This window comes from Ursus americanus, chromosome 13 (genome assembly GCF_024610735.1).
Source record: "Ursus americanus isolate L20-20 chromosome 13, mUrsAme1.1.p, whole genome shotgun sequence".
NCBI lineage: Eukaryota > Metazoa > Chordata > Mammalia > Carnivora > Ursidae > Ursus > Ursus americanus.
In genome coordinates this window covers 13625419-13652162 of record NC_142139.1, presented here as the reverse complement: position 1 = coordinate 13652162, position 26744 = coordinate 13625419, and the positions used below count along the sequence as shown (strand labels likewise).

The 26744-nt window shown below is 40.5% G+C and overlaps 1 protein-coding gene across 3 annotated transcripts in view; it reads left to right on the top strand.

Moving 5' to 3' along the window:
• The window catches only part of PDE5A (phosphodiesterase 5A), a 141439-nt gene that overhangs the window by 21580 nt on the left and 93115 nt on the right, over window positions 1–26744 (top strand). For all 3 annotated transcript variants that reach the window (XM_045799065.2, XM_045799067.2, XM_045799066.2), the window contains exon 3: window positions 10962–11051. In XM_045799065.2, coding sequence (XP_045655021.1) covers window positions 10962–11051 — 90 coding nt within the window. The remainder of the gene's footprint in view (window positions 1–10961; window positions 11052–26744) is intronic.

Genomic DNA, 26744 nt, shown 5'->3' with positions numbered 1-26744 from the left:
AACCAAAGCAGTAGTCTTTTTCCAAATTCATTTGTTCATTCATTCAAATTAATTATATTCATTTATTTGAAGTCCCATTGACACAGAAATCTGATTTTCTTTCTTTTCATCCTTTCTTTCATTTGTTTTGTTAAATAAATTTATGTCTTCATAAATGGGAATTGTTGGGGCGCCTGGGTGGCACAGCGGTTAAGCATCTGCCTTCAGCTCAGGGTGTGATCCCGGCGTTATGGGATCGAGCCCCACATCAGGCTCCTCCGCTATGAGCCTGCTTCTTCCTCTCCCACTCCCCCTGTTTGTGTTCCCTCTCTCGCTGGCTGTCTCTATCTCTGTCGAATAAATAAAATCTTAAAAAAAAAAAATGGGAATTGTTGCCGTAAAATATTTCAGTGGAAAGATTTGGTATTCTTCCACTTTTGCTATAATTATATGTAGGTCTTTAATTATGGACTTAAAGATTACACCGTATGATTCTTCAGATTTCCCATTTAAAATGATCTTTTTTATTAATAGAATTTTGGTTTTTTTATTTTTATTTTTTTTTAAAGATTTTATTTATTTATTTGACAGAGAGAGAATAGAGGGAACACAAGCAGGGGGAGTGGGAGAGGAAGAAGCAGGCTCTTAGTGGAGGAGCCTGATGTGGGGCTCGAACCCAGAACGCTGGGATCACGCCCTGAGCCGAAGGCAGATGCTTAACCGCTGCGCTACCCAGGCGCCCCAGAATTTTGGTTTTTAAACAAGGCATCTTAACCGAATGACACTTTGTTTATCAGGTTATTTTCTAGCACCTTGATAGAACAATTGTTCTAGCTACCTGCTATGTGGTACACTCTTAAATGTTCTGTGGTAATCCCAACTGGCAACTCCTCTACGTAAGTTGAGTGGTCATTGCTGTTTTATTCACCCCTGTATTCCTGATGCCTAATACAATGCCTGGCACATAGTCAAGTCTCTCATTTTTTTTTTTTAAGATTTTATTTATTTGAGAGAGGGAGACAGAGAGAGAGAGAGGGAATACAAGCAGGGGGAGTCGGAGAGGGAGAAGCAGGTTTCCCGCTGAGCAGGGAGCCCGATGCTGGGCTCAATCCCAGGACCCTGGGTTCATGACCTGAGCCAAAGGCAGACGCTTAACAACTGAGCCACCCCAGTCAAGTCTTAATAAATATTGATTGAATAAAAATTATATAGTAGATAGGATAGATAAGTAGCATAGAAAGCAGATCATAATAAATGCCAAAGAAAATGTGGTAGGTTCAGGGAAGCAGGAGATGACATTACTTGGGAGCGGAGAAATGTTTCTTTGAGGAAGCAATGCTTGCTATGGACCCTGGAAAGTAGGTAAGATTTGCATAGATTGGTTTGTGTGCATGATGAGGTCCAGATGTAAAGAGAAGTTGAAAGAAGCAACAGGGCTGGTACTCCATGTGGTGCTTGTATGGACATGTGTGGACAACAGCCAGTGTAGACATTGAGGAGCTATGAGGGCAGAGCCTGGAGGTTACTGGAGTCTTGAATGCCAGGCTGAGGGCTATGTATGCGGTCCAGAGCCATGAGGAATGATTGAGATGGTTTGAAGGGGGGGACTGGTATGATTTAGACTGATTTAGCAGGATGAATTGTACAGTGGTCATAAAATGAAAATACTAGACACTGGGAGGAGAGATTATTAATAGTGTGAGCAAGCGAGGACCTGAACCAGGGTACTGGCCTTAACGAGCAAAAGAAGGGACTGGATTTCCAGTGAAGAAGGGGTGTCTGCCAGGGGTGGCAGCTAACAGGCGATGGAAGTGAGGGGGAAGGAGGAGTTGAGGATGACTGAGGGTTTGAAGCTGGGTGAATAAATACGGTCACTAGAGAGGAATACTGTGATATGAGGAATACTGTGAAATCATGAGACACTTTTCAGAACGCACTCTACACAAGCGGTTTACTCCACTTTGATTCTCCTTGGAGCTATCTCCGTGACGCCTGTGAGCTCTGTAGTAACGTCACACCGTAGCAGACTACAAGAGGGGTATTAAGGACACAGCTGAAGGATTGCTGCCAAATTTGCAGAATTCCCTTCCTGTCTTAGGTGACAGCTGGGTTTCCGCTTTTCAATGGCACTATAGTCCCAAGTACAGTAGGACCATAAATATGCTTCAGCTTTGCTGAGAATGCTGAGAAAGCCTTCATTTGTCTGTGTGGTTCTGAGTTTCTGCAGCCCTGAGAATTTCTCCACTTAGATGCATTTTTGTTTAATATGCTTACCATTTTCAAAGTTTTGACAGCATAATTTTTGGTTCAGAGTTAGTAATGAGTTAATTCTTGTACTGCTGTCTAGAAGAGGCCCATGTCCTTGATTTGCAGTGCTTCCAGGGTGAGACCTCTTTGCTGTGGATTCTGCATGTTGCTCCTTCACCCTTGGCACCCTTGATCTGTGTTTATAGTGGCCTTAGCAGAAGTTATTCGTGTCCCAGGAATTTCACTCTGAAGGTGTGGAGTTGATCTGTGACAAACAGTTTACATTGGTGTTGATGGTGGAAGGCAGTTGGCTAATGGATAATTCATTATTCAGCCCCAGCCATAATTCGAAGAATCAAAATCGTGTCTCATAGCTTTTTGTGGAAGGAGTCACAATAGGAACATGCATTCTGCTGTCTGAGTCCTACCTCTTTAAACATGCATCTGTAAAAATGACACCTTATAGCAGTATTTCTTAAAGCCTGTTTGACCACAGAACCCTTGAACAGTTGCAATGTAGCAATGGAAAACCACGAGGTGGCCATGAAATATAATCATGCTTGGACTGAAGCTAAAAATAGAAAAAATAGCCTCATAGATAAGTCAGTTGTAAGAAGTGGTCAACATTTGATTCACTTTTTAAACTTTGTGAACGAATGATATAAATCTGAGAATTCAGTTATTTTATTACTAACAATATAGCACATTCGTGTATTTAAAGTATAAAACAAGATCCACAAGTTAAACCAGGGATTCTCAATCAGACCACAAATACCAGTGAGAGTGTGTTTGCTGCCTATATATAGATGTTCAATCGCACAGCATCTCTTCCTGCATCAGCCCATCATTCATGTTACTTTCTTGAATGTGGCACAGCATTTATTGATGATAAGATATTAACACATAATAATCAGAACTGTATAAATGTGTTTGGTGTTCTCCTTATATATGAAAACTAGATACTATCCGGTATCTAGAATGGATTGTGTATTAGGGTTCTTCAGAGAAATATATGTGTGCATGTGTATATTTATGTATAATATATATAATATGTAAATATATATATATGAGAAGAGGATTATTACAGAAATTAACTCACACGATTATGGAGGCATAGAAGTTCTACAGTCTGCCTGCTGCCTGCAAGCTGGACAACCAGGAAAGCTAGTGGTGTAATTCAGAGTCTGAAGGTCTGAGAATTGGGCAGCCAATGGTGTAAGTTTGATGTGGGTTTGAGTCCAAAAGCCTGAGAACCAGGAACTTCAATGGAGGCCAGGTGAGCAGAAGAAGGTGGATATTTCAGCTTTAGCAGAGGGAGTGAATTTGTCCTTCCTTTGCCTTTTTGTTCTGTTCAGGCCCTCAGTGATTTGGATGATGCCAACCTGCATTGGTGAAGATCTTTGCTCAGTTTATTGAATCAAATGGTAATCTCTTTGGAGACATCCTTAGACACATACCCAGAAATAATGTTTTACCAGCTATTTGGGGATTCCTTAGCTTAGTCAAGTTACACTTAAGATTGACCATCACGGATTGCCTTGAACACCTAGTTTCATTACGGAAGCCTTAGGATTCCCCAAGAAGTCCTGTCAAAGGATTTATATTGTCAAAACACTCCCCTTTCTCCCAAGTCAACTGGAATGCAAAACTTAGGCCTCTGTTCTGTGTCCAAAGGACAGCCACTCCATGTATACCATGATTTCAAGGGAGAAGACTTGCAGGCCTTTAGGGAAGGGTCTCATTGCCATTCATGCGGCCTTCACCATGTAGCTACTGTTCTTCCTGCCCTGATGACTTCGTTCCTCCTTTTGTATTCCTTATCTAGATAACTGAGTCTCTGTCATCTCTCATTTTGCACGTCTCAGTTTGTCAAGATGTGTTTCTAAAGAAATATGAGCTCTCTCAGATGAATTTCCTATGAATAAAATGAATTCCAAAATGAATTTTAGGAGAAAAAAGTAACACTAGCAGTTGTTTTAATCTTGATAAATCTACTAATCTGTCATGATCTAATTGTGCCCCATGGAACATAGTTTGGGAACTGCTATATCTCTCTTTGTTCAGTGGTCTAAAAATCTTTAGGGATTGTCTTAAAAATGCCACTCTGTGGAAGAAAACTAGCCTATAAATTGGCAAGACTACTATGTTGTTTTCTGTTATTTTTATTTTTATACAATTTTAAACTTAAGGAAAAGTTTTAAGAGTGGTATAAAAAACTTCTGTATATACTTTACCCAGAATCTCTAGTTGTTCGTGCTTTGCCCCATTTGCTTTATCATTTTCTTTTTCTATATGCAATGCATGTCAGTAATATGCGAATACTATTTTTCCTTCTTTTTTTTTTTTTAAAGATTTTATTTATTTTAGAGAGAGAGAGAGGGAGCAGGGGAAGGGACAGAGGCAGAGGGAGAGAGAGAATCTCAAGCAGACTCCATGCTGAGTGTGGAGCCTGATGAGGGGCTCAATCTCAAGACCCTGAGTTCATGACCTGAGCCAAAATCTCGAGTCTGTCACTCAACTGACTGAGCCACCCAGGTGTCCATATGCATACTGTTTTTCTGAACCACTTAATAAGTTGGAAACATTTTTACTAAATATGTCAGTGAATATTTTCTAACAATATTCTTTTATACAATTATAATACATTTTTCAAAATCAGGAAATTTTATGATACAATGCTATTACCTATTAGTCCATAGTCAAATTTAGTCTTTTGTCCCATTAATGGTCTTTATGGTTATTTTTTCCTCTGATCAAGATCTAATCCTGAATTACATAATGCATAAGCTTGTCATGTCTCTTTAGTCTACTTTAAATTTGGAATAGTTTCTTGGTGTTCTTTATCTTTCTTGACATATTTTTGAGAGTACAGGCTAGTTGTTTTGTAGAATGGCTTTTTGAGGAGATTCAAGTTAGGTTACTTTGGGCAGAAATACCACAGATGTCAATGTTGAGACCTTGTCTGGTTTTCCAAACAACTGTAGGTCCTTTACTTCTACACCAGCTGGGTGTCCTACAATCCAGTTCAATTCTGATGCTAACTATTAGTAGCATCTAGTAACTACCTTCTGACACTATACTGTTACCAGTTAGCACAGACTTCACAATCTAAAGACTCAGTCCCGCTAGATTATCCCCAGTTCCCAGTTCAGATACCAGCCACAAACACGGTCCCCAGGCTACTCACATTTATCTCCACAGGTTCAATAATTTGCTAGAATGACTCACAGAACTCAAGGAAGCACTATATATTTATTATCTTAATTTTTAAAATTTATTTATTTTTGCAAGATAGAGCACGTGCCTGCATGAGCACAAGCGGGGGTGGGGGGTGAGGGAGGGACAGAAGGAGAAACAGACTCCCTGCTGAGCAAGGAGCCCATTGCAGGTCCTGATCCCAACACCCTGGGATCATGACCTGACCTGAAAGCAGACACTTAACCGACTGAGCCACCCAGGCCCCTAAGGAAGCACTATATTTACAATTACAGTTTTATTATAATTGATACAATTTAGGAACACCTAAATGGAAGAGATGCATTAGGGCAAAGAATGGGAGGTGGGGGAGACAGAAATTCCATGCCCTTTCCAGGGAGTGCACCACCATCCTAGACTTAGATATCTTCACCAACCCAGACACTCCTCCAAACGTCATTGTTCTGAGTTTCTTTTTAATCAAGGTTTCATTATGTAGGCATGATTGATTACATCTGTTGGCCATTAATGATTAATTTCAATCTCTACCCCCTTCTCCATTCTCTAGAGGTCAGGGGTAGGGCTCAAAGTTCTAACTCTCTAATAAGTTGTTTGGTTTTTCTGGTAGTCAGTCCCCATTTGGAAGCTGTCTGGGGCCCACTACCCTATTACTCATCTCATTAGCATGAAGTCAAGTATGGTTGAAAGGGGCTTGCTATGACTATCAAAGACTTTCCTGTTTCTCATGGAATTACAAGGGTTTTAGGAGTGCTGTGCCAGGAACCTGGAAAAAAGACTAAATATATATTTTATTAAATACCCATAATATTCTCAGCATATGTTATCAGGAAGCATGTGAAGTTGATGCTGATGATGTTAATTCTGAAAACTTGGTTAGCAGTGTCCACTAGGTTTCTCCACTATGAAGTTACAATTTTCCTATTGTAATCAATAAATATCTTATGGTGAGATACTTTGATATTGTGTAAATATTCTATTCTTCATGAACCTACATTTACCAGTTTAAGTGTCCACTGATTTTCTAACTCCATCATACCGTCTATATTTTGTAGTTGGCATTCCATGGAAGAAGACTTTACCTTCTTGATTGATTGATTGATTGATTCATTCATTCATTCATTCATTCATTCATTTATATCACTGTGGACTCATGGATTTTTATTTTGTGTAATGAGTTATGATCTGTTATTATCTTTATTTATTCAGATTCTCAAATTATATAAGATTGGTTAAGTTCCTGTGTCTTTTTCATATGTCATTGTCACTCTGGGCTTTCTCACTTCCTTGTGGTCTGAAAGTTCTAATTGGCTTAACAATATGTTCCATGCCCATCTTATACTTTCCCCCTCCTAGCCCTAGAATCATTCTTTTTCCCAAGGAACTCAGGTTCCTTTCATTGGAGGGAATGGTAACCAAGATAGAAACTAAGATGTGAGCACTAGATGTATTTATTGCTTGTGGTATGTGTTTGCTATCAGTATGTCAGTAGACAGAGCTAGGAATAAAATATATAAATACACACATGCCTATATTTTATTTATTTTTTATCTACTTCCTATATTAATAACGATGAATCTTACTGATACCTCCAGTTTCAATCTAACACCTCAAAGTGCATTTTGTTTTTCTTCCTTCTTTTTCTATTGGGTTGTTCCTTCTCCAAAAATGAAGACCCAGGCTTCCTTATTCTTTACATATTTGTGCATATGTTCAAGCCAAGTTCCAAGCTCTTGAACCCTTTGTGCACATTCTGTTAGCTTTCCCTTCAGGCTGAACAATTTCCATTAGCACTTCTTGTAGTGTAGACCTGGTGGTGACAAATTCAGTTTTAGTTTATCTGAAAATGCCTTTATTTTGCCTGTATTCTTGAAAGATATTTTCGCTGGATAGACAATTCTCAGTTAATGGTAGTTTTCTTTCAACATTTTAAAAGAGTTTTCCTACATTTTTTGATCTTCCTTTTTCCCATAAGAAGTCCACTATCCTTTGTATTTTCCTCTTATAAGTTTCTTGCTATCTATCATTTTCATACTATATGGGTAAGTTCAAGGTTTTCACTAACTTCGGGAAAATTTTGGTCTCTGTCTTTATTTTTCCACTCTATTCTCTTTCTTCTCTTTGGCACTCTAATTATATATATGTTAAACTACTTGATATTGTCCCAAAAAACACCAAGACTCTGCTAACTTTTTACAGGGTTATTTTTCCCCTCTCAGTCTTTCCGATTAAATATTTTCTGTCAATCTGTCTTCGGGTTCACTGACCTTTTATTCTGTTGTTTCTAATGTGCTGTTAAGTCCATCAATGAACTTCTCATTTTAGACATTGTACTTTTCAGCCCTGGAGTTTCAATTTGGGTTTTTAAAAAAAATTTTTGTTCTTCACGGTTTCCCATCTGTTCATTATTACCCTCATTTTCTTTTAAACCCTTAAGTACATTTATAATAGCTGCTTTAAAGTACCTGCCTGTTAATTCCACATCTGAATCATCTTGGGGTCATTTTCTATTGACTACTTTTTCTCCTCACTGTGGGTTGCAATTTCCTGTTTTCTTCACATATGTTGTGAGTTTTGATTGTATGCGGGACATTGTACAGGTTTTCTTGCAGGGCATTTGGATTTATACAGTCTTTCTTTAAAATTGGGCTGACGTTTTTTCTTCCAGGCAGCTCAATTACTGAAAGCTCTTTTTGGTCAGGCTTGGTGTTATCGTTCGGGTGAATTTTGAATTCGGTCTTAGGGAATGCCCCCCTCAAATCTAGGGAATGGTCCTTACTCCTAAGGACTGGCTTTTCTGTGTCTCAACTGAACGCCTGAAGTGGAATGGCTGAGCTGGAACTCCAGTGTCTACAGACCTTTCCCTAATTGGTATCACCATTCTGCTTTCAGCCTTCAACACGCAATTTTTAGCTGGTTCTCTTAGAGTCTTGCCCCATACATGTTTGAAGTGAACAGCCATTCAGTCTTCTGCCACTCCTTTTCTCTCTCCCCGTAATCCCCCAACATAGCTCTCTTATTAGGTACTTTGCCTTGCAGATTTTAGCCACCTGAGAAGCCCTGAATTCCTTTCAGTTCCATTTGGAACCATTTGGAACCATTGCTACACTTGGCAATTGCCTGCCTTCTTGCCAGCAGGAAAATGCCCCCAGGAAGAAAGCCAGAGTGGTTGTCCTGTGTATTTCCCTTTTTCGTGGTCTGTGGTTTAGTTGTCTCATATATTTGGTCTAGTCTTATAGTTTTCAGTAGGAGGGCAAGTGTGGTACCAATTGCTTTATTTTAGCAAGCGGATATCCAAGGCTTATGTTTTTTTGGGTTTTTTTGTTTTTGTTTTTTTTAACACCGTCATGTTCTCGTAAACAGTGAAAGGAATAATCACAGTAATAGTACTGCTCCATTTTTTCTTTGGTGTTTCCTGGACCTAAAATGGTTAAAAGTTCTTTATGTGTATTGCCTTTGCACTGAGTGCATTGTTAGGAAAAGTCTTTGAGATGCCAGAATTCACCTACAGTGATTTTGAAGCGTACATTACTCCCACCTCCTTCAATGAAATGGAATCCAGGGCTGCTGTTGATTTTAAATTCCTAGTATGCCCCCCAAAGCTGTGAAAGCCCTATTAATTTCAGTTTGTTAAACTCTATTGCTTTAATTAGATAGTTAAGTCCTCGGGGCACCTGGGTGGCACAGCGGTTAAGCGTCTGCCTTTGGCTCAGGGCGTGATCCCAGCGTTATGGGATTGAGCCCCACATCAGGCTCCTCCGCTATGAGCCTGCTTCTTCCTCTCCCACTCCCCCTGCTTGTGTTCCCTCTCTCGCTGGCTGTCTCTATCTCTGTCAAATAGATAAATAAAATCTTTAAAAAAAAAAAAAGATAGTTAAGTCCTCTTCTTTATAAATTGGTCTTGTAATTCAAATATTCATTAACAAAATAATTTCTGAGGATGGGTTTTTATTCATATTTTGATTTTTAGCTTGTAGAATTATTCACTATATGAGTTATTAATTGTTTACTTCTTTAATTCATCAATATTCAGTGTCCTATCTTCCTTTTTAGTATGTTATTTAAGAACAATTTTTTAAAATATATTCGGCCAGCATTTTCTCTGTCTCAATATAACTTTGAGCATGTTTGCAAAAAAAAAAAGCAAAAATGCAGTAGTATTTATTTATAATATAAAATATTTATACTGATTTTCCACCATTTTATAACTTTTCGTTTGAAGTTGTCTTCAATGCTAAGTTTGGCTCTCCTGGGAAAATTGGCCTCATTTCTGATCCCAGTTGATGGAATCTACTGTAATCATTTTACTTCATTCACAGCTCTGGCTTTGCATGACTTTGGACTAATTAAAAAAATAAATAAATGACCTTCAAAGATGAGGGTTTTTCCAGTGTGGCTATTCCATATTCTCTGAAGGGAATTCCAAAAGCAGAGTTTTTAAAACAGTGTTGCTATTATTAGGTTGAGCATGTAACTTCCCAAGGCTTTTGCTTTGAGGGGACCAACACTCCTTCAAATGTTTATGTTCTGGTATGTTTGTTTCCATTCTAATCTTATCTCATATAGTAGTATCTGTCCGTTTCCTCTAGTACGTCTTCCTTCTTACCTACAGTGTTTGTTTTAAACTATAATAAGTTAAGAACAATCACATTTGATAACTGTGATATCATTTGTTAATGAATTTCTTCATTTATTTAACAAATGCTTTTGAGTTCTTGTGCTAGTATCGGGAATACAGCGAAGGACCAAAAAAAGCCCCTCCTAGAGTTTGCAACCTAACTTTAATCTTCCCAATCTAAAGTTCAAGGGAAGATAGCCTCTACCGTTCTTTCTTTAAACCACATTTAGAACCTTCACAACTCTCAGAAGTCCTTTGTGATTATTGGATGTGCATGGTGTCCTTTGTAAAAGGGAAAAGAAACACAAAGATTAAGGAGTTGTTTACAGTCTGATTGAGGCCATGCAGCTTTTTTATGCCCGCATACACACGAAAATATTTAAAATTCTTAGGAACACCTGGGTTAGAAGAACAGAATACTGAGGTAATATATAAACAACCATACGAGGGAAGTAAAGTCAGTGTTAGGTTGTTTTGGAGTGGATAGGTTTTATAAGGAAAAGCTTCAGAGCAGAGACGCTTTCCTTTGGATGGCACAGAAGAATCCGATAGTGCGACGGGAACAGGCGAATTGTGTTACAGACGCAGAGCTGCCACTTTTCCGTGAGTCTAAGGAATGCTGCCTAAGTTGGTTATTAATATTCTGAATTTCCTTTATTTCTGAACGTTTGTTTGAGTCTGTATTATTTTGTTTCTCATGAACACTAGCTACTAAAAGACATAAATTTATCTTTGTCAAAGATGATATGTCCTTACATGATTTGATGTCTTTCCAATGATGAAATTGTCATTCAGAGCAATAAGGTAAGTTGAAGGTTAGATTTTTCTAATCTTATAAATCAGAAAAATCAAATCAATCTTTGAACAGGTCAGTCATTAAATTGAATTTCTTTTTCCTTACTAGGATCCTCGGTTCAATGCAGAAGTTGACCAAATTACAGGCTACAGGACACAGAGTATTCTTTGTATGCCAATTAAGAATCATAGGGAAGAGGTAAGCCAATTTTCCATTTTATAAAGGTCATTTGGAAACATTTTCTTTTTGAAAAAAAAGTTTTACTTTGCATACTTGTGAAATAATACTATAGTGACAAGTTAACTGCAAAGTGCCTAAATGTTTTGCTTGTTTTTTCTTTTTTTTTTAGACTTTAGATAGGATTATTTAGACTTTAGATAGGGCTGAATCTTGATAGAGACTTTACTTTGACTTAGAAATAGATTTCACACATTTCCTTACTTCACCCCCTATCACCATCCCAAGACTTTTTTTTATCCCAAGATACATAGATGTGGTTGTGGCTGGTATCAATTTATTTCATATTATATTAGAAGTGTCTGAATAATGCTCATTTCCTAAATGGTTATTCAATGTGTTATTAGCTGATTTTGGGGGGGATTCAAAATGAAGTTTCGAAAACATGAAAATTGTAGTTAATTCCAAGTAAATTTCACTGTGAAGTTATAACAAGCAAATGAAATGTTTGGGCTCATATTTCACCTAACTAGAAGTTTGGATTCTGTTTGCAGTGAATTCCCTCTTCATTCACACTTATTTGAAAAAAAAAAAAAGTTAATAAATTATCAATCAAATTGCATGTTTCAGTTAAATGCTCTCAACTCTGGCTGCACATCACAAACAACTGAGGAACTTCTAAAATATTACCACTTAAATCTGAAACTCTAAGAACAGAGTGTACACACTGGTATATTTTTTTAAAGCTCTCCAGATAATTCTGAAGTGTAGCCAGGGTTGAAAATCCCTACTCTAAGTGAAAACACATAGATTGAAAGCGCCCATACCCGGGGATCTTAACCTTGGCTGCACATGTTGTAATCACCCGGGAAGTATTTAGAAATTTTAATGCCCAGGCTTCACTTTAAAACATAGTCTCTGGAGTCGGGACCCAAGCATCAGTATCTCAAAGCTCCCAGGTGATTACAACATGCAGCTAGGTTCGAGAACCACAGAACCACTGCCAGAGATTCTAGAAGCACTTGGAGGATTCTACTTGACTTACATTCACATTCGGACATCTTTCTTTTCTCTCCTCCATCCAGTCCTTTACAAAGTCCCATTGATTTTCTTCTGTTGAAGTTTTTCTCGCTTCAGTTCCTTTCCTTTCTTACCCACTGTCATAATTCAGATATTTAGTAACGCTTGGCCTTTTGAAATATTTTCGTCAGAGGTTTCTGTATTTGCAGCCAGTTTCCCTCCACTCCAGCCAGCTATATGCCCTGGAAATTTTCCTAAAACACAGCCTTCTAAACCAGTGTGCCTAAAACATTAATGTGCACATGAATCGCATGGGGATTTTGTAAAAATGCAGTTTCTGAATTCCATAGGTCTGGGTGGGACCTGGGATTGTTTTGTAACAAGCACCAAGTTGATGCTGACACCCGAGTCTGTGGATCACAATTTGACTGATAGGATCCTAAATGAGACCGTTCTCAGTAGTCTAAAATAAATTCTCAGTGCCTTAGAGTTACTACATGGTTCTTTAAGGGGAAAGTTAGAGTCAAAGTCATTAAAAATACCTGTAGTTAAAACATGATTATGAGATTAATGAATTCATTGGTTAGTTAATTAGGTGGATGAATAAGTAAAATAGAAAAGACCATCCATGGATAAATGATGAGGTTGCCAGATAAAGCAAATTAAAAGCATGCCCCGTGCAATATTTGGGACATAGTTATGCTAAAAATTATTTGTTACTCATCTGAAGTTAAATCTGACTAGCCTTCCCGTATTCTATCTGGTAACCTTAGTTATAAGCCAAAGGCTGTGATTCTGTGCACTTGACAGTGTTCAGCTTCCAGTTAGTTAAGTGTATGGTGAAATCGTGCCCCGAAAAACAGCCTCTTACTGGCCAAGAGACCCAGCCTGAATCATGCTCTGATTAAACTTCTCTTTCTAAACAGTGCAAACAGTCTTACCGACACTGGGGACTGGGGGAACCCATGAGAATGTGCAACAAAATCACCAGGGCGACGTGCGTGGGATTGCCCTTCTGTAAGAGAGTAACCGCAGGACATTTGTGTTTCTCTCTTTATGACAGCCTGTGAGGGTGATTTAAGTTAAACAAGCAACAACAACCCCAGCTGTTTTGAGGTATAATTTCACAGGATAAAATTCACCCATTTTAAGTGGACAGTGTGATGAATTCTGACAAATGTGCACATGGTCATGTAACCACCGCTGTAATCAGGATACAGAACATTTCTGTCGCTTCAGATATTTCCCTGTACCCCTAGCAGTCGACGTCTTCACCCTCCCTCAACCCCGGACCCCTACCAATCACCAGTCTGTTTCTGTCTCTATTGTTTTTGCCTTTTCTAGAATGTCATATAAATGAAAGCCTCCTGTATGTAGTCTTGTGTCTGGCCTCTTTTACTCAGGACCATGTTTGTGAGATTTGGCCATGTTGTTGCATGTGTCAGTAATGTGTTCCTTCTTACTGGCTAGTGATTTATTCCATGGTGTGAATATGCCAGTGTGACTTTTCATTCATTCTTCAGTGGATAGGCTCTTGAGTTGTTTCCAGTTTTATGAAACAAGCCACTGTTATGAAAGAAGCCACTGTCAGTGTTTGTGTACGGGTCTTTGTGTGGACATAATGCTTTCATTTCTCTTGGGTAAATATATAGGAGGGGAATTGCTAGGTCATATGGTAGATGTTTGTTTAATTTTATAAGAAACTTCAAAGTCTTTCCCAAAGTGTCTGCACCGTATGCGTTCTTACCTGCAATATATGAGTTCCAGTTCCTTCATGTCCTTGGCAACATGTGGTATGATCAGTTTTTAAAACTTCTAGCTGTTTTAGTGGGAATGATTTGAATTTTTTTTTTTTATTTGAGAGAGAGAGAGAGCACGAGCGGGGGTGAGGTGCAGAGGGAGAGGGAGAAGCAGACTCCCCGCTGAGCAGGGAGACCGATGCAGAACTCGATCCAGGATCCTGGGATCATGACCTGTGCCAAAGGCAGATGCTTAACTAAGCCACCCAGGCGCCCCTGGATAAGTTGAATTTGATTACATGAATATATAACCCCACTCTCAGCCATGGACTGTCCACTCACTTCCAGATACGATTAAAGTGGGTCCAGCTGCAGGTCCCAGATTCCGATTGCCCAGAGCTCCGCCTAAGATTCCTGCTGGGCTCCTGAGCATCCTTGGTCCGCCTGCCTCCATGTTCCCGCATCCTCTCCTGCTGTCTCTGCTTTACCTCTAATGAGTAGATAGGAAGCCAGGGCTCTTCACTGGTCTCCACAAAAGTTCACTCACACCAGGCATTTCATGGGACAAAGAAGCCTTCAGTAACCTCACTGGAGACTTAGTCACGTCACTGAAGGGAGGGTTTCCAAACACCAATTTTTAAAGGCCTTGCTGACTCTCCCCATTCTCCACCTTCTCCCACCTGCTCCCTCCCCCCCAACATTTGTCACCACTCTGTTCAAAATTATTTCCTGTGAGTATTTTCTTCAGAGCAAAGGAATGAAGAGAAGCAGAAGAATAGACATACTCTGCTGTGGTTAACAAAAAGAAGAAAAGAAAAGAAAAGAAAAAAAAAGAAAGAAAGAAAGAAAGAAAAAAGAAAATTATTTGGCTGACAAAGAACGAAGGCCACCAAGAAGGTGCAATATACAACTTTCAGAATTATTTCTAAGTTACAGCTATGTAGACACACCCAGGGCAGTGTTTACTTTGGTAAGAAAAGAGTACATACAGAAGTACTCTTTTTCTCACAAACTTTTTGAGATTAAGATGAAGAGGCGTAAATAAGGCTTTTGGGAGCAGTTGCTAGGACTGCTCGCTCTGGGCTTGAATCTCGTCTTTACCACTTATTGATAAGTAGCCAGCATGGAATTGGTTAATCCCTTTGGTCCTCCGTTTCCTCATCTGCAAACTGGGTGTTATAAAAGGACCTACCTTGTTGTGAAGGACAGATGCATTCGTGTATGCTGAGGGTTTACCATAGTCCCGGCATGCTGAAAGTGATCAATAAATGTTATTTTTTAAAGGGAGACAGAGAACTAACAACTTTTATGAGAGATAAGGCACGATAAAATTATATGAAGAGGTCCTCAGCGCCATAGGATAACCAGCCATCTAGGCTCAAATGATAACCAGTGCAGTCCCTGACTTAACTGATCATTACCCTCTAACTTTCAATTTAAAAAGAAAAATACTTTTGCTCAGAAATGAAGCAGAATGGATTTGGTGCTTTCCCTTTGTGTTATTCCAACTGTATTGAGTAAGCCAATACCGAGTCCACCTAATTACCAGGGAACCTAAAATGAAGTGTGATTTATGAACAATCGGTAAATAGTTTATTTTACTGATTGTTTACAAAATGTCCTGGAACTTCTTAATGACCCCTTAAGACATAGGCACTGACTCTGGAAACCTGCTTGAATGCAGAAACTGAATATTGAATAGTACAGTCTGAACTATAACATAGTCCAGGAAATTGAGGAAGAGTTTTAAGATTCAGTGAAATATATAATCTCCTCATTTCCCTCCTCTTCCTGTGAAGTATTCCAACTGATTAAAATTTTTCAGGAGTCCTTTCATTAATGTTTTAATCTTAAGTGTAATAGATATAACAGTGCCTTTTTAGGAATGAGAATCACAGATATCATTAAACTTCTCCGGCAGAAATTTTTCAAAGAATCGTAGCGGGTAAGTTTTTACAATCTTTCCCTTTCCTGCTCCCTTCCAGGAGAATGGGGTTAATGGGCAAAGTGGGGGAAAAAAACCAGAGAAGCTTGAGGAGGCTAAAATAATTTATTTTGGAAAGGTCAAAGAGCTATTGGCTAGAGAAAAATAAATGAAGACAAGAAGAGGAAGGGTCAAGGGAGAGAAGAGAGCCAGCCCAGGCTGTATATGAGAGTGGTTTGAAGACGGTGGGGTAGGACCTTGGAAATAACTGCTGTCCCATGGAAACTATTCCAAGGGCCTGGCCTATTAATCCATTTCATCTTCCTAGCAGCTATAGGAGGTAGTCATTATTTGTTCCTACTTAACAAATGAGGAAACAGACGTGGAACATTTAGGGAATTCACCCAAAGTCACGTAACTAAAAACTGGCAAAGCTGAGATTCAAATCTAGGCAACTTCTAAATGAAAGAAGTCAGACGGAAAAAGACAGATCCCATCTGATTTCACGTATATGCAGAATCTAGAAAACAAAATAAACAAAAAAATCAGAAGTAAATACAGAGAACAAACTGGTAGTTGCCAGAAGGGAGGAAGGTGGGAACAGGCAAAACAGGTGAAGGGGATTAGGAGGTAGAAACTTCCAGTTATAAAATAAATAAGAAAGAGAGATGAAAAGTGTAGCATAGGGAATAGAGTCAGCAATATTGTAATAACTATGTATGGTGACAGATGGTAACTGCATTTACCGCGGTGAGCATTTCATAATGGATGTAGTTGTCAAATCACTATGTCATGCACCTGAAACTAATATTGTAAACCAATGATGTCGTTGACTGTTCAACCACAACAACACAACTAGGCAGTCTGGCTATATGATAGTAACATGGGAAGGAGGGTTTCTTAAAATTCTGCTGTGGTTGATGACTGCATCCACTCTCTTCCCCCGCAGTTAAATTTTTGGGGGGCTGAGGGAGGTGGGGGGAGGTACACTGAGGTATTTCGTGTGGCTCCATGCAGAGGCAAGACTTGAGGGTGAAAACAAGCAGACCTGGCTGTATTCTGATGACTTTTAACGATAAGTGTTTAAACCACTCTGCAGACAGACTTTAATTTTAAAAAATTAAAAAAAAAAAAAGGCTAGAGAAAGAGGGATCAGAGTCACATCCTCTATAGTATCTTAAGAGGCATCTGTGCAGTGAACAGGAGGAAATTTCCACCAGGGATAAAAGAGTTACAGCAGCGTGTTTCATATTAACCTGGGCCAGTGTGCTCCAGAGAAGAACCATGTTGGGCACGTGAAGCATAATGAGAAAAACTGCAGCAAATGTATGAGTTTTTAGGGCTGCTGTCAAATTTCTTTCAAACTTAATGCTTGATTTTTGGGACTTGGGCACTTGGACCACTTTTTATTTTTGTCACTTGGCATTAGTTATTTCTATAATGAGACAGTTCTTTAATGTTTCGTAAAGAAGTGCGTGGAAATTCAACTCTTTCTAACTCAGGTGACCTATATCTGAAATACTGCCCTTCCCTGAGGTATTGCTCATTATGACACGGTAGGGATACGTGTTCTTTTGTATTTGTAGGCATTGCACCGTGAAGTAGAGGCATTATTGTGAAATAATGCAAGTTCTTTGAAAAGTTCTTATTGATATGAGCTGGAGATTATACCCAAAAATGCCTTTTTTAAAAAAGATTTTATTTACTTATTTGAGAGAGAGAGAGCATGAGCAGTCGGAGAGGCAGAGGCAGAGGGAGAAGCAGGCTCCCCGCTGAGCAGGGAGCCCAATGTGGGACTCAATCCCAGGACCCTGGGATCATGACCTGAGCCGAAGGCAGATGCTTAACTAACTGAGACACCCAGGCACCCCTGGGTGACATCCAATAATGTCTTTCAGGCTGGGCTGAAACACCTGTTTTCTCTTGGTTGCATGTCAACTCTAGTTACTAAATAGAAATCTAATTTGGAATCAGATATTTTCCTCCTCTTTTTTTTTTTTTTTTTTATTTGACAGAGATAGAGACAGCCAGCGAGAGAGGGAACACAAGCAGGGGAAGTGGGAGAGGAAGAAGCAGGCTCACAGCAGAGGAGCCTGATGTGGGGCTCAATCCCATAACGCTGGGATTACGCCCTGAGCCGAAGGCAGACGCTTAACCGCTGTGCCACCCAGGCGCCCCTCCTCCTCTTTTTGTTTTAGCGTCTTGATTTTATCATGCTTCATGATGTACCCATAATCCTTCAATGGGGATATAAGTTATAATAGAGGATACATGATAACTTTTTTTCAGAGTGATGAAGGAGCATTTTAGCTAACTATCTAAATTTATCTTCTTTAAAAAAAAATGAAGATCTTAGGGCACCTGGGTGACTCGGTTAAGCATCTGACTCTTGATTTCGGGGTAGGTAATGATCTCAGTGTCATGAGATTGAGCCGTATGTCAAGGCTCCACACTCAGCTCAGAGTCTGCTTGAGATGCTCTCTCTCCCTACCCTTCTGCCCCTCCCCCAGCTTGCTCGTGTGCATACGGTGCACTCTTTCTCTAAAATAAATGAATCATTAAAAAACAAAACAAAATGAACCTGAAAATCTTTTAAAAACCTAATCTTTTGAGTTTTTATGAGATAAATACTTTGATGAATCAAAGAAATTTAATGCCTGCTAAAAATCACAAAATGAAGCTTTAGTGGAATCAGATGTGTAATTCCAGCCGCAATTTGCAAACATAAATTTTTCTAGAATTTAAGTTATATGACCTTATCTGCTTGTTTTAAAGTAATCTCATTTTTTCCCTCTGAAGGCTCTTGTTTGGACAAGTAACTATTAAATCACTGCAATACGTAGAACCCTGGTCTAGGCAGTGAGGATATTTAAAAAATGAAGCAAGGAACATATTTGCCGGAATTTTTTTTTCAATTTCTAGATGTAGATCTTGTATACCAGACATTAACTATCAGTACATGGTAACAAGACAAATGTTTAATGAGTTCATTATTCAACTCACCAATTCGAAGGAAAAGACTGGATTTTGGGAGCTAGAGAAATTAGAGAGGAAAGATGCAAGCTGTGGTCTCATTTGACAGATTCTTGCTGTTTATCCCACAGCCCGAAGGGAGGCACATACGTGCTTTACATGAGGGGGTGGAGACAGAGTAGATGCTTGCCAATGATCTCGTGCTTAACTTTGACAAGTAAGCTTGAAACAGATAAACACTATGGCTTTACGCATAATTCTTCAGTTCTAAGTCAGGCCGGATGAAAATACAGCTACAAAAAGAAGCAGAGTTTAATTGCAGACTGTCAGTTGATTTAGATCGATTTTAGTCTTAAAGAATTGGCTAGGTATGTGGTTTAAAACACAACCCAACAACTTATAAAGTGTTCATTGCACTTATTCCCCTGCGATATTCTTTCTCGTAGCTTTGTTTTTAGAAACAAAACAAAAGTACTCCGCAAAGTTTCCGTTTGTTCTGAGCTTGGTGTCATAATGGTGATGATCTCTTCTCTTTGCTTTTCCACATTGCTCTTTAAATAATAAACAAGTGTATTTACAAAGAAGATGGTAACCACTTTCCTAAGGAAAAAACATTTGTTAAGAGCAGCAGATGGAAAACACAGGGCTAATAGGTGAAATCCCTGAGGCAACGCTGCTGATCCAGGACTGCTTGAGGCTGACGGTTACATTCACCATAGACTGTATTTCCCCAAATCTTATTTTTAATGCTCAGAAAATTTGGTTCAGACTGAAGGTTATGTTTTATTCAATATGAAGTTTATCTTCATTGATACTTTCAGGATAACTATTCCAGCACTTGTTGGAATGCATTACATTTTTTAATGTAATCATTTATAAATTTAATTTTGAGAAGTTTTATACAGGCCCTAAATAATGAATATTAGAGTCTGGAACAAGTTGCAGAGAAGCATAAACAATTTCTTTGTAGGATATCTAACCCAGAATTATATAATTCTGTCCTTGGATGGATCTTTAATTATTAAATAATTTTCATTTTTTTCATGCATTCTTAAAGAGTTAAGGTGGTTGTCAATGACATTGCTACTCTCAATAGATACAGGTGCAAACATCTGTGTTCACTTACTAAGAGCTAAGTTACATAGGTAAAATGCTTTATGTAAACTGTTAAAGTACTCTGTATTCCTTCTTATATCCTCATCTAAAAATCTCTACTTATTTCTCTACTACCAGAGAGTGGAAATGAATGGTCCAGACTTAAGAAAAAAATTTTTTTAATTTTTTTTTATTATTATTAAAGAAGATTTAGAGAACAAAGAACAGGGGTGCCTGGGTGGCTCAGTCTGTTAAGCACCTGCCTTCAGCTCAGTTCATGATCCCAGGTCATGACGGAAACCTGAGATCGAGCCCGGGACCCCGGGATTAAGCCAATGTTTGTCTCCCTGCTCAGGGGGGAGCTGCTTATCTCTCTGCCCTTTCTCCCACCCCAAACTCAGACGCTTGCGCTCTCTCTCTCAAATAAATAAAGCCAAAAAAAAAGAGCAAGAGATGATCTTATAAAATTTTTTGAATCCTGTTTTTCTTTTTTGCATCACTTCATAGCAGTGAAATAAAGTCAAAGGAACCTGGAGTTAGAATTCCAGATCTGTTTGATTATTACATATTATTTCATGATCGTCAGTATTGTATTCGTGGTCTTTTTCAACATGACAAATTGCCATAAGCATAGTGATTTTGAACACCAGACGGTACGTTCTCTCACAGTTGGTGTGGTTAAGAAATTCAGGAGCCGCTTTCTGGCCCGAGTGGCTCTGCCCCAGGTTCCCTGCAGGAGGCAGCACTCGGGATCCAGGCAGGGGGGCTGACGCATGCTTGAGTACCCACTTCCCAGGGAGCTCACTCACGTGGTTGTTGGTAGGAGGCCTCAGCTCCTGGCCAAGTGGGCCTCTCCACAAGGCGCTCGGTTTCCTCACTGTGTGGCAGAGAGTGAGCAAGGAGGAAGCCCCCAGTGCCTTGTCTGACCGAACCTCCAGAGTTGGTCACCTTCAGTTGGTGGTGTTCGGTGCTTTAGAAGCCGGGCATCGAGGCCAGCCCAGGCTCGTGGGGGGGGGGGGGGGGCAGGGATTAGGCTCCACCTCTTGAAGAGAGAAGTATCGAAGAATTTGAGGAGGTATTCTGAAACCACCAGCAGCACTAGAAGTTCTTTGAGGCTTTATTCTCTTTCCTTAAAACTGGCCAGATGATAAGAGAGGAATTCTGCTCGTTAATTAAAATTATTATTTTTCACTCTTTCATGTATTAAAAAATGACATGAACTACTAGAAGCAACATAGGCTGGGTTTAAACAAAGGCGGAGGGTTGGTATGTATACTGTGCCCAGTTGGCAAGAGTTAAAGGGAAGAAAAGAAGCAGAAATTTTTTTAAAAAGGGAAGACTGAGGAGAAACGAGGAAGATGTCTGCTTCGTCGGCTGTGGCAAATGATTGAGGCGTTAAGAGCTTCTGAAATGTTATGTCACAAATGCTGGTCTACATGAGATCACTGTTTGCATGTAATTTAAATGTTTTGTTCCATAATATCCACAGCAAGCGCTCACTGGCATATCCTTATGATCTCTCTGCACCATTGTTTTCTACGTCCATTCATGGGTAAGAAGCAGAGGGAATGTGTGTAGTCCTTTGGCACAGTGTTTGAGTATAAGCTGGAAGGAGGGAAGAGCTGGAGACGAAGCTGTGCAGGCCGGCAGAGGCGAGATCATGAAGAGCCCTCCAGTGCCATGCAGAGGGGGTGTGGAATTTATTTTTTGTTCAGGAAATATTTACTATTGTTGCGATTCCCTAAAGTAAAACATGCAACAGAAAGTAATGGTTTGTGGGGATCAAAACAATTAGCTCTCTTTTTTGGCTGTGTTCTTTTACTGTTGAATACCTTCTCCTCTCTCCTCGAATCTCAGTGCTGCCTCCCCACCCCACTTTCAGCTGGTGGCCTTGCTTATGATTTCAGTGAAAACCATTAGAAGCATACTTCTGTCAGAGAACTTACTCTGTCTCCCTTTCCCGCCCCTGCATCTGAGTCCCTATACGCTGGTCTCCCTTGTACTTCTAGGGACAAACTGGCCATGAAATGGCAAAGGTCAGTCTCACACTTGTGTACTGGATCTCTTTCCATGTCACCTACTCAAAGCCACATCTTGGCAGGTCCCCTCCTGCCCCCCATGTGCAGGATCACCAACATTTCTCTCTCTACCACATGGGTTCATCAGCATACAAATATGCTGTTATTTCTCCCATCTTAAAAGCAAAACACCCACCAGACCACACATCTGCTTTCAGAGACCACCTCATTTCTCTGATTGCCATCAGAGCGGTCTTTGAAAAGAGTTGTCCCTTTTTCCATTTCCTGCCACTCTCCCCTGAATGTACTCCATCCAAGACTTGGCCCTCACACTCTGTGGAAACCGCTCTTGGCAGTGTCCTGTGACTTCCACAGGGAGCCAGTGATCACTCCTTAGTCTCACCTTGCCAGGCCTGTCAGCAGCATGGGACATTGTTGGTGATCAGTCACTCCTCCAGGACAGTGTTTTCCCCTACTTTCCAGGACCTCAGTGTCCCCAGTTCTCCTCCTGCCTCTGGCTGCCTCCCCACCCCATTGGCTGGTGCCCGCTCCTCACAGCGGTGCTACGCGGCTTGGCCCTGGACCCTTGTCTCTCTTCTGACTGCATGCACTCCTTTAGTGATTTTATCTACCCTCATGGCTTTAGGTACCATTTAGATGCCAACTGGACTTATATTGCAAGTGAACTGTTTCTTCAATTTAGACTCTTCTTTTCAGCTGCTTACTTCTCTGCCTCTGTCTGTCTAACAGGCCTCTTGAACTTAACATATCGGACAGCAAGCTCCGGATCTTCCCTCCCATCAAACCTGCTCCGGGTTCACCCCTGCCACACTTCACAACTTCTCTCATTCCAGCTCTTCACACGAGATTCCGTGAAGCCATCTCCGCCTTCTTTCTTTCTCGCACAGGAGAGCTGTAATTCATTAGTAAACACTGTTGGCTTTCCCTTCACTCACTGCTGGCACTGTACCCCCACCACCCTGGTTCAAGCCACGAGTATGCAGCACCAGAGTTACTATAGTAACCCTCTAGCTAGTGTCCCTGCTTCAAGCCTTTACCTCCCTGTAGTCTATCCTGAACACGAATTTTAGAAAACTCGTTAGATCTCATTACTCCCCTGTTCAGAACTCTCTCCTACCACCTCATCCCATAGAAACATTCCCCATGGTCTGGCTCCTGATGCCTCTCTGATCTCACCTCCTATCATTCCACCCCTATCCTCTCCGGCACACTGGCAGTCCTGCCGTTTCTCAGTACATCAGGTCAGCTCCAGCCCCAGAGCCTTTGCACTTGCTGTTGCCTCTGTCTAGAAGTGTCTCCCCCCACCCCGCTGGCCCTAGTTGTCCACATGGTTCACTCTCTCATCTCCCTTGGGCTTTTACTCAAATGACATCTCAGTGAGACTCTCTTTAGCCATCCTTATTGAATTTCGGCCATTACTTCCATCCCTGCTCTGTTTTCTCCATAATATGTAAGCACTTAATAACCATCTGGCACACTACATGTTAACTCACTGGAGTATTTCTCTTTCTCCTCACTCGACTGTACACTCCATGAGAGCAAGGTGAGACAAGAATGCTTCACAGAGATGGTGATGTTTAAATTGCATTTATGGTATGCAGTCATCTAGTTTACCTAAGAACTTCTTTTGCAGAAGGTTTTCTTTGCCATCTTGAAGCATGGTATCCAAAATAGATTGACAGGTTAAGGGATCTTGAGTAGAAATTTAATCAAGACTGTATGTTAAATAGCAGTAGGACTGGGAGCTTCAGGCTGATATTCTTAGAGATCGGTAATAATACTTTTTGTTGGTATTATCATCCCCATTTTATTTTATTTTTAAAGATTTTATTTATTTGAGAGAGAGAGCACAAGCGGGGGGGGGATGGTGAGAGGGAGAAGCAGACTCCCTGCTGAGCAGGGATCATGACCTGAGCCGAAGGCAGACACTTAACCAACTGAGCCACCCAGGCCTCTCATCCCCATTTTAGATGAGGAAATATGGACTTGGTCAGGTACAGGAAATTCCCCAATATTCTATATCTTCTAAGTGGCAGAGCTGGGATTTAGACCCACATCATCTTTATTCTAAGGCTGCATTTTTCTTACCGTGAAGTAATTACCTTCTTTCCTCTTTATTAACAGTTGTGCCTGAAAAGCTACCAACCAACTCTTTTACTATTTTAGTTTTTGAAAATGCGTATTATGGACTGGAATAATATAATAATAAAATACAGAGTGGCAAACAATGATTCCGAATACTGTTAATTTCTTTGTGTATTATCTGGCGCAGCTGTGTGGAGGAGGACATGCCTTTTTTTTTGCTGGTGACGCCTACAGTTCAGAGTTTTGCTAGTGAGACTGTCTGCCTCTGAGCTTTCATACAGGCTTACCTTCTCGGGCTCATCTTCCATTTGAAGGAGAGGACACTTAGAGGTAAAATTATGTTTTGGCCATGGTGACGTAATAGACTGTATTCTCTATGGGACGGATTTGCCGAATGTGCAAAAAGGTGATCAACGTGGGGCGCCTGCGTGGCGCAGTCGTTAAGCGTCTGCCTTTGGCTCAGGGCGTGATCCCGGCGTTCTGGGATCGAGCCCCACATCAGGCTCCTCCGCTGGGAGCCTGCTTCTTCCTCTCGCACTCCCCCTGCTTGTGTTGCCTCTCTCGCTGGCTGTCTCTGTTAAATAGTTGAATAAAATCTTAAAAAAAAAAAAAAAAAAAAAAAGATGATCAGAGTGCACACGCCCGTTCTTCGCGCTGGATGTCTTGAGCTAAACCATACGCATAGCTGGCTTCCCGTGGCCAGGAGGGTTAGCGGGACCAGTACGGCCGACAGCGCTGACCTGAACACTCAGTTCGGTTCTAATGAAGATGTTCTCTCCAAAGCTTTGATGCCAGCTCTCGTTTGTAAATGAGATTCAGCCTACTTAGTGTTTTGACGCATGAAACTTGCCTTTTGCCACTTCTGCCGTTATTTCTCGTCTGTTTGTATTTAGTGCACACGACGGGCCTGCCACTTTACCCTGTAATTATTAGGAAGCTCTATGAGCGTGGTATCTCAGCAAGCTGTAGAGACGGGGACCTGTTATAAGTGCAGACAGTGCTGGAACAGACTTGATCCTGGTTTAACAGAGTCCAAATCCAACAACACCATCCAGGGGTAAGCCTGGGCTTCGCAGGCCAGCTCCTGGCAGAATGCAGAACACCGCCCTGAAAATAAATCTTAGTTATTAAATAGATCCAAGGCTCTGAAGTAATTTTTGGCAATGTCATGTGTAAAGGTGGGCACAAACAGTGCTAGGTTTATTCTGATACAAAGTACAGTTATATAATATATATTGAGTATATAGTATTTTTTGCTGCTTTGGACTTAGTTCCAATTAGGCAAAAGCCATTCGAAAGAGAGAGCTCTGAATTTGTAGCAAAAATGACTTAGTCTTGCGTGCTGGCTTACGATCGGCAATTCCTTGAGCAAGTTTCTTCACCTCTCTGTGCCTTAGGTGACTCATCTGTAAAGTTTCAACATGAAATGCAAACACACAGGGTGGTTTTAAAGGTCCTAGTGAGGCAAGGAATGTGACAGTGCCCACCACAGAGCTCTTCACCTAGTGAAGGTTCAGAAAAATGTCTCTTTCCTCCCTTTATAGAGTGCTGCAAGGCCAGACACATGGAGGAATGGAAAGTTAGATGACAGTAAATGCTGAGCATACCCTGCCGTGGGAAAGACGGCAGGCTCTTTTCTGCTGTGTAACCTTTGTGTCTCCGGCATGTTTTTAAAGGGCACAGAAGGAGACTTGGCATAATGGCCACGTTCCGCTCTGTCTCAGGACTGAATCCTCTGTATCCTGAGGGACAGAAAGGTCTAACAAGAAGGCACACGGTTCCTATGATTCTGGATTTAGGACCTTCACCTCATTGCTTAAAAGCTAGTGAGGCCGAGAGTTTAGTATTTGGCAGGGAAGAGGAATTTTTTTGTGTGCAAAGGGATGAGAATAAACACCGGGATCAAGAATTATGCCCAGCATCCCCTTGTCTGGAAGGAGCCCAGTCTCAGGTTGGCACCACTCCCGCTGGATGTTCCTAGGGCAGGACAGCTACTGACCCCCAGAGGCTGGATTTGTCCTGGCCCTAATCTGGAGAACATGCACCCTGCCTAAGAGCACAGAGCAATTGGTCAGAGCCTCTAACTGCTTCACTGTTACCAGGACAGCTGGGAACTCGGTACGTGGACCATCACTTGCATATGCCATCAGCAATTATGAATTTACTTTTAAGACTTTTGAATACTTTTTGAAAACTGAGTTAAACTTTATATACTGTGAAGCACACAGATCTTAATGTCCAATTTGATGAGTTTTGACAAATGTATGACAATCTGTATAATACCCCAATTAAGATACCCACAACCTTTGGGCAACACACTTCTGATTTCTGTTACCGTAGATTAATTCTGCTTTTTATGTTTTTGAAGATTCTACTTATTTTTGAGGGTACATTATATATCCCTGAAATAGAGGACCTTTTTATGTTGCGTAAGAGATTCTTGGATATAAAGATGTATCATAAGATTTTAGCTGCCATTTTGGATTTGTCTTTGTTTCTTAAAAGTTATAATTTTGAAATTGTTCCATTCTTTTTGATAATAATATGCTTAACAGGGGTGCCTGGGTGGCTCAGTTGGTTAAGTCTCTGCCTTCAACTCGGGTGATAATCCTGGGGTCCTGGGATCGAGCCCTGCATTGGCTCCCTGCTGGGGAGTCTGCTTCTCCTTCTCCCTCTGCAGCTCCCCCTGCTTGTGCTCTCTCTCGCTGTCTTCTTCTCTGTCAAATAAATAAATAAAATCTTAAAAAATACATGCATTAACAAGATAAGCAGCTGTATGGGATTTGCATACAGCCTTTGTATGTGCTGGGAAATCCTTGGTCTTCATGATTCCTTTAAA